Source organism: Trachinotus anak, unplaced genomic scaffold (assembly GCF_046630095.1).
Source record: "Trachinotus anak isolate AG129_WGS33_773 ecotype Australia unplaced genomic scaffold, CSIRO_AGI_Tana_v1 ptg000023l, whole genome shotgun sequence".
In the NCBI taxonomy this organism is placed as follows: domain Eukaryota; kingdom Metazoa; phylum Chordata; class Actinopteri; order Carangiformes; family Carangidae; genus Trachinotus; species Trachinotus anak.
Genome location: NW_027273874.1, coordinates 1,202,130 through 1,221,922, shown reverse-complemented (window position 1 = coordinate 1,221,922; position 19,793 = coordinate 1,202,130). Strand labels below are relative to the sequence as shown.

Here is a 19,793-nt window from a genome sequence, read left to right as displayed (position 1 = left end):
TGCATTTACGTATATGCACGCATATGTATGTATATATAATTATGTGTGTTCTTCAGTTCCAGCGTGTTTCTTACAAAATGTACATTCATTACACTGCAACTTAAAACTAATGATTATAATATTGTAATGATTACAATATTGTTCTAAAATTAACTAGATTCATTTGCAAAAGCCATTCTCAACATGTGACATCTGGGAAATTCATGTTGTCAAATAACATAACAGTCCTATGTATAATAGGTATATCTTGTGTGTTTGTGTGCGTGTGTGTGTGTGTGTGTGTGTGTGTGTGTGTGTGTGTGTGTGTGCGTGGGGGGGGGGGAGAGAGACTTCTTTTGAATCCCATTCTAAAATAATTACATCTGAACATTATGTAAGTATCAAATTTATTCTCAAGTACACAAACAAAGGTGTCAATATGAAATCAAACAATGTGACACTGTCAGTGTCATTCTTTTTGAAATGTTGACTCTTCATTTAGCACCTTAACAGTTGGGTTACACATGATTTATATAGTCACTCATACAAAAATGAAATAGGTGAATAATGCGAGTCAGTAACATAAGAATAAGCATGAGGAGCTGGGGCGTTTGGATCACAGTTACTTAAGATATACACTGTATGTAATCAAAAAGTACCGCTTTCAGTATCTTATTTCCACCGACTAGTACCGTTCAGCCTCTACAGCCCCATACCAACAACCATGGTACCCCTCACAATAAGAGTTTGTGTGACGACTAGGCCTAGACAGTGATTACTAAACACAAGTTCACCTGACATATTTGGACCTATTTTCTTTTCACATTAGAGCTTGCTGTTCTGTATTATTGCATTTACATAGGAATAGTAGATATATACAGTAAAGTTCATTGTCAAACAATGCTGGAACATGATGAGTTTTTTTTTTTTTTTTTTTTAACGTACTTGGAGTGTGAAAATGTCTCGAAAAATGCAAAGAGTAAGGCACTTGATATGCTCCTGTGCCGCCAACGAATCTGGCATGATGATCCAGATGTATGTACAGGACTGTATCCTTTCAAGTACACAGTGTATCTGGCACCCTCTAGTGTTAAACTGTGGTCTGTGCGCTTCCTGGATTGACAGCTCTGAGATAAATGGCTGATTTAGGAAGGTGCCTCTCTTCCTAAAATATTATCTCTTTGTTTTGAGAAAACACCAGAGTGCTCTGATAGGCACTCAAACACTTTACTGAGAGTTTGTTCTTTGAGAAAAACAAACATGGTCACTGCAGAGATAAGAATTTAGGCTTGAAAACAATGTGTTATTTAATGATTTGAATGAGAGAAATTAGACTTTATGGACACATCTAGTCAGACCATATCCCACATTAATTGTTTTACCTTTGTCATATTTTCTTTGTCAATGTTAAACCCTGTTCTCACCAAATTTGTAACAAGTGCCCTCAATCCAATAGGCACTTGTGAGCTCAACAAGCTACCACCAGATTCTCGTCAAAACAAGTGGGAACCGTACACTAACTTCACATGAATGGTCACTCTACACCAACGCTGGGAAACTACATGACATCCACAAAGAACTCGCTGGGGTTGCCCATGGCCAGATGGAACGACTGGCGTGATGCAGTCAGCTCTGGGGGTACCGAGCCCAGGTCACGGGTGGGCGGGGCGCCAGGAGGTCCGCCTGGAGTGGAGGAGGGGGGCGGAGGTAAAGCCGGGTGCATGGAGGCTGTGGACAGCTGCTGCGTGTGAGGAAGAGCGTGAGCGGCCGCCATGGCCGGGTGTGGGTGCTGCGGCACCATCATCACCATCATGGGGTTGTAGGGCAGGATGCCTGGCGGGTAGGGAGACATGTGTGGCGGCTGGGCCATGCGGTGATGATGCGAACGCTGGGAGGAGGCGTGGCTGTGCTCACTGGGGGCAGCAGAACCGTGGCCGCGCCGCAGGCTGCTGCGGGTGGAGTATTCTGATTCACTGCCGCTGCCGGAGCGCGAGTCAGCCCCGCCACCTTCTCCACCCCCACCAGAGGGGGATTTCTCCCCTCCACCCACGGTGCTGCCGGGACCTTTACTGGTGCGACGCCGCTCACCCTCACTCCTCGTTGATCCACTGCTTCGGCTCCCTGTGGTCAGAAAGAAAATGCTTTTAAGACTGTTTCCCTACTTTCCAGACTCCTGCGGCTGTAGAGATTTAAAAACACTCCTTTACTTTAAGATGAACGCTCAACAGCAAAAAGCCAAACACAGTGAGCATTATACTTTCCACAGTATCCATGTACATTTTTGTTCACACACACAAACACAGTTTGTGAATAATGGCAGCTGATTCTTAAGTCTCAGATGTCTGATCTATACAATACTGTTCTATAGCAAATTAATATCACACTTCCATTTAAGTTGGAGGACTAGAATAGACAGATTATTTGAAATGCTCAAAATCAAGGCAAAAGAAGCTGAGATATCCTGACTTTTAGTTCCTAGTATGGATCCAAAACCACTTGATGCTACAATATCCACACTGCAGCTCAACCGTGTCTTTTATTAATAACGCTGATGTCTTCATCCAGAGCACCAGAAGAAATTATACAACTGTAAACTGAACTTCATGAATAAAACTGGTGGAATGCCCCTTTAAAACAGTTACTACAGAAAAGTAATTAGAGAAATCAAAAAGTTAGTGAGTGATATTAAAAATACATGAAGTGCAGTTAATGGGCTGATGTATGTAAAACAACCAACGTGGTCCTTTCATGATAATCCACACACGTCAGTCTCTTCAGATTTGCACTTGCTTCTCAGCAGGGTAACGTCTGATCACTGACTGTGCTCACCTTCACTGTGCTGGCTGCCCGTGCTGCCAGGGGCGTAGCTGTAGCTGGTGAGCTCGTGGTACGGAGGTGGCTGGCTGGAGTAGGGATGTGTAGGGTAGGGCTGATAAGGGAAGGTGTGCATCATGGGCCATGGTGAGGCCCCAGGGAGAGGCAGTGGGGCCAAGGTGTCCTGGTCTGAGGCTCCGCTGGAGCCATCATTGTCATTCAAGGACAGATTGGCCATGTCTGGATGGGAGATAAGAAGGAGATGAACAACTGAAAAATCTGAACACATTTCTTTTGTAAACCCTTAAAAGATACTCATTACACACCTTTATCTTACTTGTTTTTCTATTATGTTACTCTTTAACGTGACATGTCAAAGTGACTAAATTAAATTATTAAATAGCTGCTGCAGCAAGGGACAGTTTGTTTTTTTCCGCGAGTTTTTTTTTTTTTTAATAGATTCTAAGTTTAGCAGTGGCAGGACATTAAAGAAATCCTTCCATAACTGAAATGTCACATGTTTACCCCTGCTAGAGCCAGTGTGTCCACAAAAGGCCTGTGTGCAAAATATGATTATAACATTGAGCAGATTATAGCAGATCTCAGTCGGTCTTTGATGTCAGTGTTCTCCAGTAACTCACAGTTCTCACAGTCGCTTAAGTCTCCGAATACGTAGTAGCACTGTTCGGAGAAGGTGATCTTGTTGACAGTGTGTCTGATGAAGCCGGCCTTCAGCAGGTTGCTGGCATACTTCCTGGCTTCACGGCGGTCCTGAAATCCCTCGATGTGGTGGAACAGCCACTCAACTACGTCTGAGCCTGGTGTTGGAGGCACAGAAAGCAAAATAAGCTCAGACTTAAACATGTATCCGCTTTTATATACACATTAGTATAATAAAATAAAAAGGAGGGAAAAATATATACACATACAAACACACGTTAGTACCAGTTACTGCTTTATACTTAATAAGCAAGGAAAACCTGTACTTAGAAGAACTGTACGTGGAAATATATAGTATGAATGCAAAAAAAAGAGACTATAATAAGAGGTCCATCACACTGGAAGAACAGTAGTAACAGGAATGAACAGCAGTAGACTGAGTTTGGGGAATACATTAGATAAATCCCCTACAGCACAATTATAACAGTAGAGAGCGGCATCCAAAGCCAAGAAATGCAATAGTTGTTCCAAACACTGTTAAAGGTTTGTGGTAAGCAGGACTTCACTTGAAGTATTTTATCAATAAGTAGCAGGGCAAATTAGATTTGGGTTTAAAAATCAAACATTTCCTAAAGAAATAGTGTTATTTCTATGCAGTCAGTGGCAGGATACTCTATAAGGAGAATTTAGCAGCACTGCAATTGAGTGTTTAATTTAGACACAACAAGCCTCAAAATGACCAAACTGAATTAACATCTCTGACGTTCTCAAACAAAAGCTTCACCAATATGGTGTCTGCCCGCGTGATCGCCGGCTGGATTTTTACCATATTAAGACTGAAAATGCAAGTCCGAAAAAAAAAGAAGTAAAATCAGAAATTACATGCAACTTAAAACTTTTATTTTCAAAAAGTACAAAATGGGAAAGCACGTAGTTTATGTAATTACTCCTTGTGATTCTGTTGCAGGTGATTCCAATTAAACAGATGTTTCCAGTCAAAACAGGCACTCACATTCGTACTCTAAGGTTTTTTTTTCCCTCCCACAAGTCACAAGGTTTTAATTCTGTGAACATAATGGGTGCCCTGTAAAATCCTGTGAGGCACAGAAAGTTCATGAAATTAACGTCCTCTTGTTGTTTCCACTCTTTTTTTGTCTTACCAAGGAAAGCGTTGGGGATGGTGATTTTAAGCCACATGCGGTCCCTGACCTCCAGACCAGACTCCGGCGAAGCCATGGCCTTGGCAACAGATGCCATGTCGGAGTGTAGTGATAGGTTGAATTCGTCAAATCCTAGAGAGAGAGAGAGAAGGAAAAACCACTTTAGGAAATCTGAAGCGGAAGAAGTGTAGACATGCGGGGATAAATAAAAGAATGATTGTGAGATGAAATCAGAGCTGAGCCAAAACAAGAAGGTGAGGAGAGGAACTTTGAAGAGGAGATCAAAGACAGGAAAGCAGTAGACATCATTTATCACATCACATAACAGTAGCGGAGGCGAAGGCAGACAGATGTGAAAGATGATTCCTGTGCCAGTGTCATTACAAGAGAAAGACAGACAGAAACTGTCACAGGAAAAGATACTTTACAGTAATGGCCATCAATCAGGCGCACAATATCAACGGACTGTCAAAGAAACTAGGGAAGGTTTAAGGGTGGATGTAGTTTTATGAGAAGATTGTGTGGGTATAAAAGAGCTGAAAATAAAGAGGTGAGGTCAGTTACAGCACAGAGAAAGTGAGATGAATATGGAAACAGGCTCTCACGTTCAGTCTCAGTGACGGAGGAGGAGGAGGTGATGGTGCTGAGGGAGGAGCTGCCTGGGTAGGGAGGGTACACCCCAGTCATAGCCACAGAGTGGCTGACCCACGCTGCTGGGTCGATGGGTCGGATCGGTTCATCTACACAAGTAGAAAAGAGGTTAGGAAACTCTAACTGCGCCTGACATCAACGACAGAAAACCTGGTTTGTCTGTAGGTGTGAGGAGTTGTGGTCACTCACTGCGAGGCAGAGTGAAGTAGCCCTGAGGAGAAGGGTCCCAGCACTTTGCCACTGTGAGGATGATGGGCCTGGCACACAGCGAAAGAATCAGAAATCATCATTATTACAAATCTGTTCACAAAGAGACTTCTCTTAAAACTGGGGTCTGATGATATTCAAAATGAAAGAGCAGCAACTCACCCTGGCTTGTGTACAATCTCCCTCAGCACCCGCACTGCATCATCGTTACTCATGTTCTCAAAGTTGATGTCGTTCACCTTAGCAAATATCAAAGAAGAAAACAATTTTACTGAACCACAAAAGCACCGACTTCATGTTCACATGAGCCTCACTGTCTCAAAACCAAAGAACATTCATCTAAACAGTAATTTGAAAGAAAAATAACAACACTGCTTTGGGTTGAGGATTAAGTTATAATCCCTGCTCACCTGCAGCAGCATGTCACCAGGTTCTATGCGTCCATCTGCAGCCACAGCTCCTCCCTTCATGATGGAGCCGATGTAGATGCCTCCATCTCCCCTTTCGTTGCTCTGTCCCACAATGCTGATGCCCAAAAAGTTGTACTTCTCTGCATTGTTGAGAAAACGCCGTTAACACTATTCACAAATGCAGGACTAGACTTGTAAGTCTACACTGTGGTACTGATTTGAAAGTTCCCCCTCAGCTTCCTAGAAGCATTGAGGTTCAAAGACAAGAAGAGCTCAAGACTTTACAAACCCATGTTGAGAGTGACGGTGATGATGTTCAGGGACATTGTGGAGTCTGTCACGCTGCTGAAGGAGGACGCCTGGAGTTGAACACAACAAAATTCAACTATGAGATTTGCTTACAAATTCACTGACATACAGAGTCTCTCGACAGCAGAGGGCTTCATCAAAATGCATAAGGAATTAGCAAAAAAAAAATTTTTTTTAAATGTAAAGTCTCATACCCTCTCTAGACGTGGAGGGCGCTGTTTCCTGCGTCGGCGGTGCCGTTTAAGAAGCCTGGAGGCTGTGCTCTGCTCTGTTGCACTGCTGAACCTGCATGTTCAGGGGTCAACAAGAGCTGAAAGGTCAGACATAAACTTTTCACAGGCTTGCAGCCGTCTTCCCGTCTGTGTCACTTTTTATGTCGGAAACCCACCAAGATAATAGGGAAGTTAACAAGGGATTCTTGAGCAATTATTTTACTTTCCATTGTCATTTATCTCATTTTTCTATTTACTGCAGCCTGAACAAAAATATTGAATTCAATAAGAATTGTTTTTTAATTAAAAAGTTAGCTTTTGAGTTAGGGCATGGATGCAGGGCTAAAGTTAAGCAGAATAGTAAGATTAGATTGTTGCAATTGTTTTATTTCATGTTTTGATACACAAAGACTGTTCCCATCACACCTATTACATTTCACTTCAATTCCACATACATGTTTAGGATGTCTTCTCTCTCAGTTAACCGTCCTCTCTTTCATCAGTCTCTCACCTGCTCATGGTGTCGTCGTCCTCAGAGTCACAGAAGCTGGTCGTTTCCAGCTCGCTGCTCATCACTGTACTGGAGCTCTCATATCCTGCAAGGTGGCGCTCCAGACGACTCTGGCCATTCATACGAGGCCCTGGGATGCCGCAGATGGAGTCAGAAAGACAAAGAGGCAAATACTCGCCATGAATTTTCATGTTTGCTCAAGTTGGTGTTTTCCTTTTTTCTATAAATCACAAACATTCCTCACTCCTCAACATTCCTTGATTATATCACCATCTATTCAGTGTTTGGATGCAGGGAGCATGCCAAGCATTTCCTCATCAGCACTGTGATCTTGTGTTTCTCACCGTGTTGCTCCATGCTCTCTCTGTGACGAGGCCTCTCTCTCCTAAAAGAAACTACAGACTCTGTCTCAGTCTGGTCGTCCAGCGTCTCCACACTGCCTGTGGCATTGGGACTGTAACAGAAGAAGCAGGAGCACAGTTGGAATAAAAGCACAAGATTTCAATATTTGACTGTTTTAATGTAACAATTTCACCAAAGTCATCAGCGTGGCTGTTCCTAAATGTGGCATTCACAATAATAACCAATTAACGATGATTTTGTTATTGTTCCACACATTCTTCTCCCTTGTTAAAATCTGGCGCCTTCATTACCCACAGTGCAACTCGACCGCTGAAAGTTCAGCCGGTGATTCAGGTGTGCCATGACAGCAGCAGCTAATAAACTCCAGCTGCTAGCCTCAAGCAGAGACCTGCTAAATTCACTTCTTTCTAACTCACACCCCACAGATTTTTTTTTTCTTCCCTTTTTAAAACTTGTTGTCTTCAGCTCCAGCCGACGCTGCCATCACACTCTGGAGCCACAAAAGACATCTAATGGAATTTTAGAGCATTGAAATTATTCAGTAAAGTTTCATGAGTCAAACTGCTAATTTGGCAGCTCAACATGTTTGGAATAGATAATAGATAAAACGCTCTTTTACACTTTGTAAATTGTAAACTCCCTGTCTTTAAACAGGCTTTAAAGTACTTTCATGTTCCTTTGGAGTTCAATCATATAGTGTTCTTTTTATATAATTTAAGTTTTATGGTCTTAGACAATGTGATCCAGTCCCTTTAATACAGTTCTTGACATACCATAATAAGATCTGATATTATGAGATCACATTACACTGTATCCAGAGATGGTTTGAAACTGACACTTTCATCTTCTGTGGTTGTTCCAGATGTGCACTGAAAAGATCAGATGACAGAGGCTCCGTGAAGTGGAAGAACAGCATCATATGATGACTAGGAAGATCAATATTCAAGATCATATTTGACTGGTTGACTGGTGTGATTTTATTAATGATGACATACAGTAAGTATTTATTGTGCTGGTTTGTGTAGTATCAGGTCACCTAGTCACCTTGACTCCTTGCTACATCACTAACCACAATGAAATTACATATTGTACTTAACTGTGTCATCCTTGACATTTCTGCAGTTGTGTACGATGTAATGTGCTCCTTCTCATGCTGTAAAATCAAGTTGACTAAACTAGATTAACTAAAAACATTCAAATCAAATATCCTGCATGTATTAATTTACACCTCAGACAGAGTACAGTAATGGACACTCAGCCTTCTGCATGGTTGTTCATTTGTTTGTTGTTAGAGCATAGAAAAACTCCAAAGTCATTTAGACCACATTTGGAGTCTGTTCTGTGGCTGTGCAGAAATCTGCTGATGAAAATAAAAGTTCCCTTTTAGTTAAGAGATAATAGTCTGTGACTTTAAAACACTACAACAATTACCACCTCATGGTTGTTTGCCTCCACTCAGACTAGTTTCAGGTTACATCCCGATTTATCCAGAGTCAATAACATACTAATGAAATATAAGTTTTGTCATAATTGTTGTGTGAATTCTTGACTTAGGACTAAAAACGTATTTTGTGCAGTCACAGTGACCTTGATTGGTAGCCGTGTTCTGATCTGTCAGTTCCCGAGATATTGTGTTCACAAAGCCAAAACTGTGTTTTGTGAGGTCACCATGACCTTGACCTTTGACCACCAAAATCTAATCAGTTCATCCTTGAGTCCAAATAAATGTTTGTGCCAAATTTGAGGAAATTCACGCAAGGCGTTACTGAGATATCACATCCATGCGAATGGGGGCAGACAAACTGAACACATAATGCCTCTGGCCCTGACTGTCGTCGGTGTGGAGGCATTAAACAGTACACACTACGCATGTGCACACCAAGAGATGTGCTGATTACACCCACAGACAAAGAAAGTGTTGGATCATGATGACGTCAAGCTGAAAAGACTGCAGAGACGTCTCTTCATCAGACAGCCACAGAGACCCCACAATCCGAAAAATGACATTTAATTTTCCAGTATGAGCATCAGTGTTGACCCAGCTCCAAATACAGCATGGAAAGAAATAACTAACGTGGTTAATCCTCCACCGCCTGCAAACCGCACATTTAGTGAAGTTAAAAAGAAACTGTTTAATTTGAAATTGGATCCAAAAACCATCAGGCCGCCGTCCTGTAGCCAAGGGAGACAGACAGGAAGAGGTCCAAACATAACAAATGAATGAGTGCATTGCAACTGTAATGGGAGGTTGCACTGATGGGTCTGAACTCCATTTGACCCCTCAACCAAATGTAAAGTGCTCCAGACATCATACTTCTTGAGGAGCTATAATCTTCGGTGAGAAGTTAATAAAATTACAGATGGATGGAGATTTGTTTTGGACTCAACAGGCCCTGTGTAAACTACAGTAATGGCTTCCTCTCTTTTTAGTCAGACAACATGGATGCTACAGACAGTAGTAAAGTATAAAGACAAGATTACATGAAGGTCATTTTATTCTGAAAGTGTCTGTGACTAGAGGGCTTCTGTTTTCACTCTTTAAAGCTGCCATATTTACCATTTTTATATTAATAAAGGATCAAGAGACTGTAATTGCTCTTACTGACAAACCCACAAAATTACCATCCAACTCTGCAGATCCCCTCAGCTCTGCAGAGCATTTCAGCATCTTTCAGCTTTTTGTTTTGGTTTTACAGCCCACAACTTCAACGTTTCTCTTCAGTCTCACTGCTCTAATCAGCAACATTTTGCATTTGAACGCAAAAGCTCTTATAAACTACCAAACACATAACAGTGGATGACAAAGTTAGCTACTGACCAGTAAACAAAAGAAGAGCAGAACACTTCCTTCAGCAGATGAAGGAAATCAAAACAGAGCTAAACAGGAGAGTGAATGTCAAACACACTCTAAATGAACACTGATGTAGCTCTGTGCCTGCTGGATGTGTAAAGAGGCAACTGTTTCCCAACACGTTCTCTGTATGAACTTCATAAGTTAATAATAAATACGTCAGTGTTGTGTGTACAGCTTGTTCTAATGCCTCCAAAGTGGCCAAAAAAATTGATTATTACAAGTCTAATGGTATCTTAAACTAAAACCTACTTAAACCTGGGTTAGTGGTTAATGTAACACCAATATGTACGGGCTCTCTGATGTTTTTTTATATACTTAAGTTTTTTTTTTTTTTAAAACAGGCAAATATAACATGTTTAAACTATGTGAAGATTGTAAAATCGGATTGTTTGGGTTCAGTGTATTTAAAGAGCTGTTCACATTAATAACAAGGGCTGCCTCAGCTAAGAACAGGTTCAAATGAGCTGCTCTGTTCTTGCTATTCTTGTTGTAACCTGAGACTGGGAGTGTGTGAGATATTCAGGAAAAAATTCAGTATCATCATTACAGCAACGTGAGAAGCTCAAATGTATACGTTTTGAAGTGCAGGTGAAATATGCTGGTTTTGGCCTAGTGGTGCCACTCTCCTAGTAAATATACAGTATAGTAAGTGTTTGAAATGAATGTGTGCACTTTGCTTACTGGAAGGAGGGTGGTCTGGAGTCCCCAATACCCCCGGTCCTCTCTGCAGGCGGGGGTGGCAGAGGCGGAGGAGGGGGCGAAGGCTGCGCAGGCGTTTCCACAGGAGGAACCACTGCCACTGGAGGCTCTGCTGCTGGAGTGTCTGAAGACACCAACTGAAAAAGAAAGGAAAAAAAAGAAATATTCAGAGACAAAAAATGAAGAAGGCATCCAAGGTAAAGAGAAACAGGGTGAAAAGTGGTGGAAAAAAAGACAGAAAATATGCGAAGTGGAAAGAAATTGGCACAAAACAGTACAAATTGAGAGAGGGCTGAGAGAAGAAAGGGTGAGAAACGAGAGGAATGAAAGGAGGAGTAGGAAGGAGGTAGAGAGTTCAGGGAGGGAAAACGGGTAAGATGTCAATTACTTTGACACACAAACACTATACTCTTTTCAGTTGGGCGTCTCAAGGGCATACTGAAATGCTATCCTACACTTAACCTGTCTCTCCTCATTATACTACAAAAGTGCCCACAAATGCGCACACACACATACAAGTTAACACACATCAACAATTAGGATGAATGTCACACAGCATCCAATTACAGAAGGGAATAAAACGTAGTTAAGATCAAAAAATATGAGCTAAAACATAAGAAGGTCATTGTCTATTGATGCCGTAAATATTCAAAATCCATCCGTTTCAACACTTTGCCTGCATATACACTGTTTATTCCATAACTTTGTAGCTTTGGTGCATTTGTGGAGCTCAGATAAACAAGCTTAGCAGTCCCCATCAAAACAATTCAACCAAATGGAGCCTATCAGCCTCAAAAGACTGACGTCGACCCTCTTTACTGAGTCACTCCCGGCTTTTCCCTCCCCACTAATGGCTATGTGACTATGAAACACTCGTCTTCTGGGATCCTTCCATCCATCTTGGCGTGCAGATCACATATCAGTCCCTCTGGTCTCTGAGCTTTGTTCCCCTCTCTTTAAATGCCTTCCCTCGTTCTTATGCACTTAACAGATGCTCCAGCCTCAAACCTGCTTATCTGGGCCAAGTCCCCATGTTTTGTCTGCATTCAAATGTAACCTGCTGGGTGGGGTACAACAACTGGGCTGTCTACTGGAGGAACGGAAAGTATGAAAACTGTACCTGGCACAGTTCGCTGACTGGTAACAAGCTGTGCTGCTCGTAGCTTTGCAAGCTTGAATATCGATTAACACAACAAGAGAAACATTTGCCTTCCTCAGCAAACTAAAAAGCTGCTTTGTCACCACATGTTGCCTCTTCAAATAATGATCGTAATGTGCTGATTTATTGCATTGTGCTGATTTATTGCAAATCTGTTCTGATTTTTAAATCAAGTATAAAAACATTGGGTACAATGTACACAGAGTGGTCACTTTATTAGGAAAAACTGTACAACCTATAATAACGTTTATAATGTCTGGTTTTTGTTGGCATTGTCACAAACTTGTGAATTGTGCGTAGTTGCAGTGATTCAATCAATCAATTAAAACCCTCTATGACTGTGTCCAAAAAATACATTTTAGGCATCATAAAAGCAGATTTTATGGCAGCTGAAGTTGTAATAACCAAAAACTAGTGTAAAAAGCAACCTCCACGGCTTAAAGAAATGAATGGAAATAATTGTGATGGGGAAAATCTTCTGAGAAAATTGCAGAAATTGACCAGCTTCACTGCAAATAATAACATGATCATTTGTCCCCAAGAAGAACATAAATATTCTAAGGCTAAGAAACAGTGTACGCCACTTGGTTTTCATGCTTCTTTTATTATCTTTAAGTGTTATGAGGCTAAAATTATTTTTAAAAAGATAATTACATTGTTGCAATGGAAAAAAACAAATGGCAACAGATTTAACAAAAGCTGAAATGAGCTTTTTTTATAGTCTTGCCGAACTTACAGTGCACACTGTTGGCTGCCGTGACTCAGACTGTGGCTACAGCTCCAAGAGCATTTTTCTCACACATCTTTTCTCTATTCTCTTTCCTCCTGTTAACCCTGATTAAACTGTTACAGTTCATATGATTATTCCCAATACGTTTTTTAATGAACGTTCTCCCAAGCATCAGCTTAATCTACAGAAGAGCGTGATGTGGCAATATGATACACAATTATGCAAATTTAATGACTGAAATCTGAACTTTAATTACTCCATTTTATTGCTGTTTGTTAGACAAGATGATTAGTCTGAGGGAGGTCTGGGGGAATGCGCAGGAACAGGAAAAGTGGTTTCTGAAAACAGCTGCTGGCTGATAATGTTGGCTGACTTTTGAGATAAAAGCCAAGTCTTGACATTTTCAGACAAACCTCAGCGGGAAATTGTTGAAATTAGGTCACTTAAGAATTCAGAACAATGGTTAACAGTGAAATCCTGACAGCTCTAACTCTGATTTTTATTAGAAATGTGCAGCAGGTTTTTTATTTCTTACCCATGACACCACTCTGCCGTTGAAACATGGCAACTTGGCACTGTCATCGGAAATCTCTTCTTTCACCACCCTGAAAAACAGAGACGGAGTGGGGGTTAGGAGGCATAAATTGTTCAGCCCTCATAACATTATGGCATGGTATGTGGTATCTGGATGGTACAGTAGAGTGGAGGGAAAACTATGCCAAGGTTTAAGTCTGGTCATGAAGAAATAAGTGAGACAGCAGGCGACCGTTTACATTACTGACACGTTACATAAAAATTATTAGGCTACAATAACATCATGGCTGAACTAAATCATATAACAGGCTTATTTGCCTCATTCCTTTTACATGTGGTACCAGGTGTTTTATGGATCAGTCTCTGGCTGACACAACTGACTATAGTGGCTCTAGTAGAGAAGTTCAGCTTACATCACACAAAACAACAGCTGAAAAGTCCCTTCACATTTAAAGTAATGTTACAGTGATATTAAAAGGTTGGTTGATTTGAAGCGTTTATACTTGAGTCCCAGCTAGGGCTCGACAATATGGACAAAATCCACTGTCCCAATACATCACAATAACAATATACATCAGAATAAAGTACATTTTCTGGAAATGAACTGAGGAAATGTTTATAGATAAAAATTGTTTGTTTTAGTTAAATTGCTAAATTTAATATCTGACAAATCAAAGTGCTTCATCATATTCATGTAAAAGTCCTATAAGGCCATAAAGAAGTCCTGCTCATTGATTTGAAACTTTGCCAACAATGACTCAATACAGTAGATCAAATCTCTGACAGTTCACAGCTGACTTTTGAACATTTGCATACATGTTCCCAGATTATTTTCTTTTTTCTTTTGTGTGTTTAATTTAAATTCACATTTTTGACTCAAAGATATTTTATTTCTTATGATTTTGATTTCCCTGTTTGGGCTCAATAAAGTTTATCTTATCTTAATGTCACTTTACATTTTTATAAGTGGTTTAACTAACCAATAAAAGCAACCATTCATTCATTGAGCTTCAATCTGCGTCATCCAAGTCCAGAAATGGAAGTGCAATTATATCACTGGGATTCTACTCGGGTCCAATATTATTACCAAAATACCAGCCGAGCCTGAAGCCTTGACTCAGCACAGCAGAAACCAAAGAAAAGAACAAATGAAACTAATTTGCTTCCTCCAGTATGTGAGAGACTCCGTGGAATTTCTTCCGTCACAGTGATGAGTTAAACACACAAACCCTTACTGCTTTTGTGTCCCCTTGCAAATTACACAACCTGCTCACTAAATATGCATGCAAACATTACAACAGTAACCTCTGACAAACAGCCACTGCCAGAGCCCAGTCTCCACATGGCCAAAGCTCCTAAAAGGCAACACATCCGTCTGGCTGCCTCCTCCGTACTCTTCCTCCATGTTCGCCAGAAAGCCAAACATTCGGATTCAGCTGTGTAATCCCCACCCCCCAGCAGACTGCTGCTGCGTTATTACAGTAGTTGGCCGGGTGCAAGTGCCACAGACAGGACACTTGACTGCTCCAAACCCCTTCAAAAGTTTTCTTTTTCCAGCTTCATCTGCCAGTCTGCCTCTTCTAATGTGTGTGAGACTTGGTCAGGCTCCACTGGGCTTTCGTAAGCAGCTGTTGAGAGCTGGTTTTGTGGGTGAGCGTTAGCATACGGCCAGATTGTTGTGGGCACTGGTGGGGAGATGTTGCAGGAAGCCTTAGCTTTTGAGAGACGTGTGCACGGCTACTGAATGTTAGTTGACAAATATTTCCGCCATCTGATTTATTCAACTTCTCCTCCTCGCGTGCTGCGAGAAACTGCCCGTGGACAGCAGATGAACTGATGGCACATTCTTCTCCGGAGAATGTAATTGTCTTCATTCCTTTACCCTCCAAACAAACAAGTGACCACGGCCGAGCCATTTCACACACACTCTAAAATACCTCGAATAATGCACAGACAGTCCTGTTGGATTTACTAAAAACCTGGAGCTTTTCCACCCCCACTTCCCTTTTTCTCCCCCCCAGTCCCTTGCTGCCATTAAATTCCTCACACCCAACACAGCATCTCTTTTCTGACAATTAATCTTACTGAAACAGCTCCCTGATCCCCATGAACACAGCAGAATATCCAATAACTCCGACTGAACACCAGCCCACTCTCTCCCCTTCCCTCTCCCCGTGGACAACCCCAGAAACCCAGCAAATGGCCTCCGTCCAGCCCCAGGTTCCCAGCACCGGCCCTGGCCTGCTCTGCTCCTTGGATCTCCCCCACTACCACACACACAGCTCTGGTCGACAGCTGGCCTCGTACCAGGGCAAATGAAAACACACGCTATTACACACTCCTCTCCTGGGTCGGAGAGGGGGGGGGAAAAAACGTCCCAGCTTTGATTGGACAGCTGACTCAGAGCTATGTTTAAAATTTTTCATCTGAACTCAGTTGGCGATATTCAAATGAGAGCGTGTGATGCCAGGCTGCGCAATTTAAACTTAAGAACTGGGAATATTTCTCTTAATTTTCTCTTTGAAAGACTTTCCTTGCTCTGTGGACAGAGTTTGGTGTGGGCGGTTCTTTTGAGATGAGGACATTTTGCCTTTGGAAAATCACTAACATTGTGTGCTCACTTTCAAGCATACAGGGCCTAAACTTAATAATGTCCTGTCCAGTTACACGGGGACAAGCTCCTAATTTGACAGCTAACTCGGAAATTACCCTGGGGATTGTGGTAAGACTAGTCAAGTTAAAATAAATGAGACCATTAGACTGCCTATAACAATTGCAGATAATCGCTTCAAACTGTCATTAGGTGAACATGCAGTTGTCAGTTTATTAGGTACATCTAGCTAAAACTAATGTCATCTAACAGTCTTACAGGAAATCCTCCCTTCGTGAGAGTTATAATGTTCAGTTTTGGTTTGTGGTGCTGTTCAATTGTATCGTGAGGTGTTTCTGTTACTTAATCTTAAAGGTAGACATTGGTTATTCACTGAAACAACATTGAACAGAAAATTATTCTGCAATTGTTTTGATAAGTAGAAAAAAAAAAATCTGTGGTTCCAGATTCTCAAATAATGTTTTGTCTCTTTTTTATTCCTGTAAACTTATTCTGTTTAACTTTTCCACTATTGATTGAACAACACAAGTCAACTGAAAACATCATCTTGGGTTCTGAGAACTTGAAACGGATGTTTTCCACAATAGTCTGAAATGTTATTATCCAAACAATTAATTGAGAAAATAATCTGTGAATTAATAATAATAATATCATAAAGGTGCAGCCCTAAACAATAATTCTGTGCCATCACAGAAGACACACACTCAATTTAATTTATTTACACAGGAACTTTGGTAAAAGGTTTACTCAATAATACACAGTATAGGCTACAGAGAGGGTTACTTTCACTATCTATTGTCTATTTTTGTAATGAAAAGGTCAATAACTGAGTCTGACAGAAATATGGCAGATACCAAACACAAGTTCGCAGAGCCAAAAGCAATGTTACAACAAAGCCTTGTAGTCTAACCAAGCATCATCTATAACAATGCAGATCACCTCATTTGGGAAACTTCGTTTTTTTTCTTGTGATAAATAACTAAAATGATCTAAATTGTTGTCAACACTTTTAAATTAACCATTTCAGCAATGCAAAGCCAGATGTTAGGTATTTTGAAAGACACCAAGCACAGGTTTTCTAAAACCAGAATCTCTAATAGTCAGTTATTGATGTTGCTGCTATTAATATTCAGCTCAGGCAAGGCCTAATGAAAAGGCATCTCATCCATTTCATCTTGTTGTTGGAGTTGATATTGCAGCTCCCCTTGGCACATGCTGCGGTGGTGCCATCCAAAGAGGAAAAGGGGCAAACAGCCCAGCCTTAACGCTCATCCAAGACTACAATGCATTTAACAGAAGCCCTAAGGGTCTCACTGGGTGAATAAACCACAAACATGCATTCCTCTGCAGGAAAATGCACAGCAGCCACACAGAAAAAAAAAAAAAAAAAAGATTAATTGATAGAGGAGAGGAGACAGCTCTTTCTGGAGGAGTGGGTTGAGAGAAAGGGGAGAGGACGGGAGGAAGCCAGGGAATGAAAGGATGGCTGGCAGGCCAAAGTGTTAAAGAGGGGAGACAAAACCCTGGCTTCAGTCCCGAAAGAAAGAAAAGGCGAGGATTTCACAAGATGATGGACTGAAGGAGGGAGGGAGGGAGGGATGAGGATTATGGTAAAGAAAAGCAGCAGGGACAGGGAATGCCTCCCATTGTAATGATGATGTTTTCTGAGAAATGCCCCTGACTGCATACCCTCAGTATTTATAGATCCACTTAGGTATTCATCAGCAGTCATTATAACTCTGCAGTTTCTGATTAGGGATGTGTTGGTTGAATGGTGACCTGGCTGGCTGGTTTTTAATTCAAGTTCACTCTATCTATACCTTAAGTTATTCCCTGTGCGGGGAAATATGCGACAGCCGGTCACAAGATAAGATTGCATGACTTTCTGACACGCCAACAAGCATTGCATTTCATTGCTTTTTCCCAAATTAACTAAGCATATCAAGTGTTGACTTGGGCTCAGAAAATAAAGGCACATGAAAGCATGGTTTTCCACCTTTTGTCACATTTACCTTGCATGAGGTGTTTACTGAACATGTATCAGCTTTTATCATCACTCGTTTTGCATGCAAGACACACAGTTCCTACTAAAGTTTAACAAAAATAAATAAATAAATCACTGCAGCTCACCCGAAGTCCTGGTCCATAGACTTGAAGAAGAATTTGTAGTTCGGCTTGTTCAAGACCTGTTTAAAATCCAGCAAAGTGATATTTTCGGCAGCAATGGGTATCTTCACCAGATACGGCGTCTCCTCTTCGTCGATATGATAAATTATTTTGGTTTCCGCCATCTCTGCGGTTGTTTTTTTTTTTTTTTTTTTTTTCCAAGCTGGAGGTTACCACAATAAAACACACACTTAAGAGGCGAGGTAGCGTTAACTTTGTGGAGGAGCTAGCTAGCGGCGGAGCTAGCTAGGTGGCTAACAAGACGGCAGAGGTGAAACGATGATGGCCACTGAGATTTTCAGCCCGAGCCAGAGGACGTAAAGCGTTAAAAACCCTGCTCGAAGACTCGCTCTCGGATTTTACACGACTAAAAAATCGCATTCCCCCTGTTACCGAGGGGGCGGGAAAAAAAAAAAAAAAAAAAACGACGGACACGCTACATTCACACGACCTAACTACCAACAACTTTTCCCCCAACAAAAACATACAGGGGAGGGGGTCTAAAAACTTTTCTCCACTTTATGCGAGCCAACGCGGCGTGTGACGTAATCACGCTCCCCCCTCCCCTTCTTTTACGTTCACTCCCAGCCATGCACCCCCCCCCCCCCCCCAACACTTTTATTATTACATAGCACAATAATTTTCCATGATTTTATTGATGTATAAACTGGAACTTGAGCAAATAAAATATAGTGATGCATTATTAGGCTTAATAATGGAAGAAACTCCCTGCTTTTCATTTTTCATTTATTACATGTAAATTAAAGTGCTATAATAGTTAAGCGTTAATGTTGTTCAGATTGATGTTATATGCAAATGTGTCTGTGCTTCATCACGCTTTGGTAACTACAGCTTTCAATGAATGCAGTCAAGTAAAAAGTACAATAGAGTAGACAGGTAAAAGTGTGGACCCCTGCAGAGATGGATTACCAGCCAGGCAAAGCGAGAAACTGCCCCTGGGTCTCCAGACTCTTAGAGGCCCCGGAGGTGAGTCAGTTGGTTTGCAGTACTTTATTGAACTGCAGATTTATTTTTGGGATATGTGGCAATAAATCATTATAAAATAATTGAAATAACAAGCCTTAAACAAGACAGGTATTGATGAAGGACCTGTATTAACTGGCTTAGTTAGGAGCCCTTTATCAAAAATTACACAGGGTATATCCCTAAAGAATTTTGTGTTTCACCTAATTGAAATTAAAATTAAACAACCGCACAAGAGAGACTCACAGAAAATGCTTCCCAGGGACTCTCTTGCCCCAGGACCAAGGACAAACAATGAATGCACACATGCATTCTTTTCCACATCTTGTAATCTAATTGTACAGTTGTGATCATACACATTTATTTATTTATACATTATCTAATCCAATAAATTCATTTACAGGGTGAAATAATTGAATCCATCATCATTATCAAAAAAAAAACTAAACCAAAAAAAAAGATCCACACAGCGTATTACAGAAAAATGTACACAAACACACACGCAGAGTAAAACACACTCACTTTGCATTGCACTATTTAACTCCATCATTAAAGCTAATAGTCCTAAATTATTTAATCTGGCCTATTGAGATCTATCAGGCAAGTTCATCATCAGTTATTCACAGAAATACAAAAGTTGTTTTGAATAATAACTTCTGGGGGTAATTGAATTCATTTCTAGGATTCCTGTTTCGCACACACACACACACACACACACACTCATTTCCCTGCCCAAATCTTCTGTAATTTTCTAAATAAACACACCTGACACTGAGCAAA

At 41.1% G+C, this 19,793-nt stretch overlaps 1 protein-coding gene across 1 annotated transcript; it reads right to left on the bottom strand.

Moving 5' to 3' along the window:
- Positions 1–369: 369 nt before the first annotated feature.
- Positions 370–18,548, bottom strand: dvl2 (dishevelled segment polarity protein 2). Its single transcript, XM_071459466.1, has 15 exons — positions 17,994–18,548; positions 13,254–13,323; positions 10,812–10,966; positions 7,258–7,367; positions 6,914–7,043; positions 6,385–6,475; positions 6,171–6,240; positions 5,882–6,021; positions 5,634–5,710; positions 5,454–5,521; positions 5,219–5,353; positions 4,614–4,745; positions 3,435–3,611; positions 2,809–3,033; positions 370–2,100 (listed from the first exon to the last, which is right to left on the bottom strand). The coding sequence occupies exons 1-15, from the start codon at positions 18,152–18,154 to the stop codon at positions 1,538–1,540; spliced, it is 2,304 nt and encodes a 767-aa protein (XP_071315567.1). The 5' UTR covers positions 18,155–18,548; the 3' UTR covers positions 370–1,537.
- Positions 18,549–19,793: the final 1,245 nt, after the last annotated feature.

Excerpts from the sequence above, each read along its gene's own strand:
- dvl2 (XM_071459466.1), bottom strand. The coding sequence starts at position 18,154 with ATGGCGGAAACCAAAATAATTTATCATATCGACGAAGAGGAGACGCCG. Across the intron at positions 7,044-7,257 it reads AGAGAGCATGGAGCAACACG|GGCCTCGTATGAATGGCCAG; the intron begins GTGAGAAACACA and ends GCGGCATCCCAG. Across the intron at positions 4,746-5,218 it reads CTCCGTCACTGAGACTGAAC|GATTTGACGAATTCAACCTA; the intron begins GTGAGAGCCTGT and ends CTCTCTCTCTAG.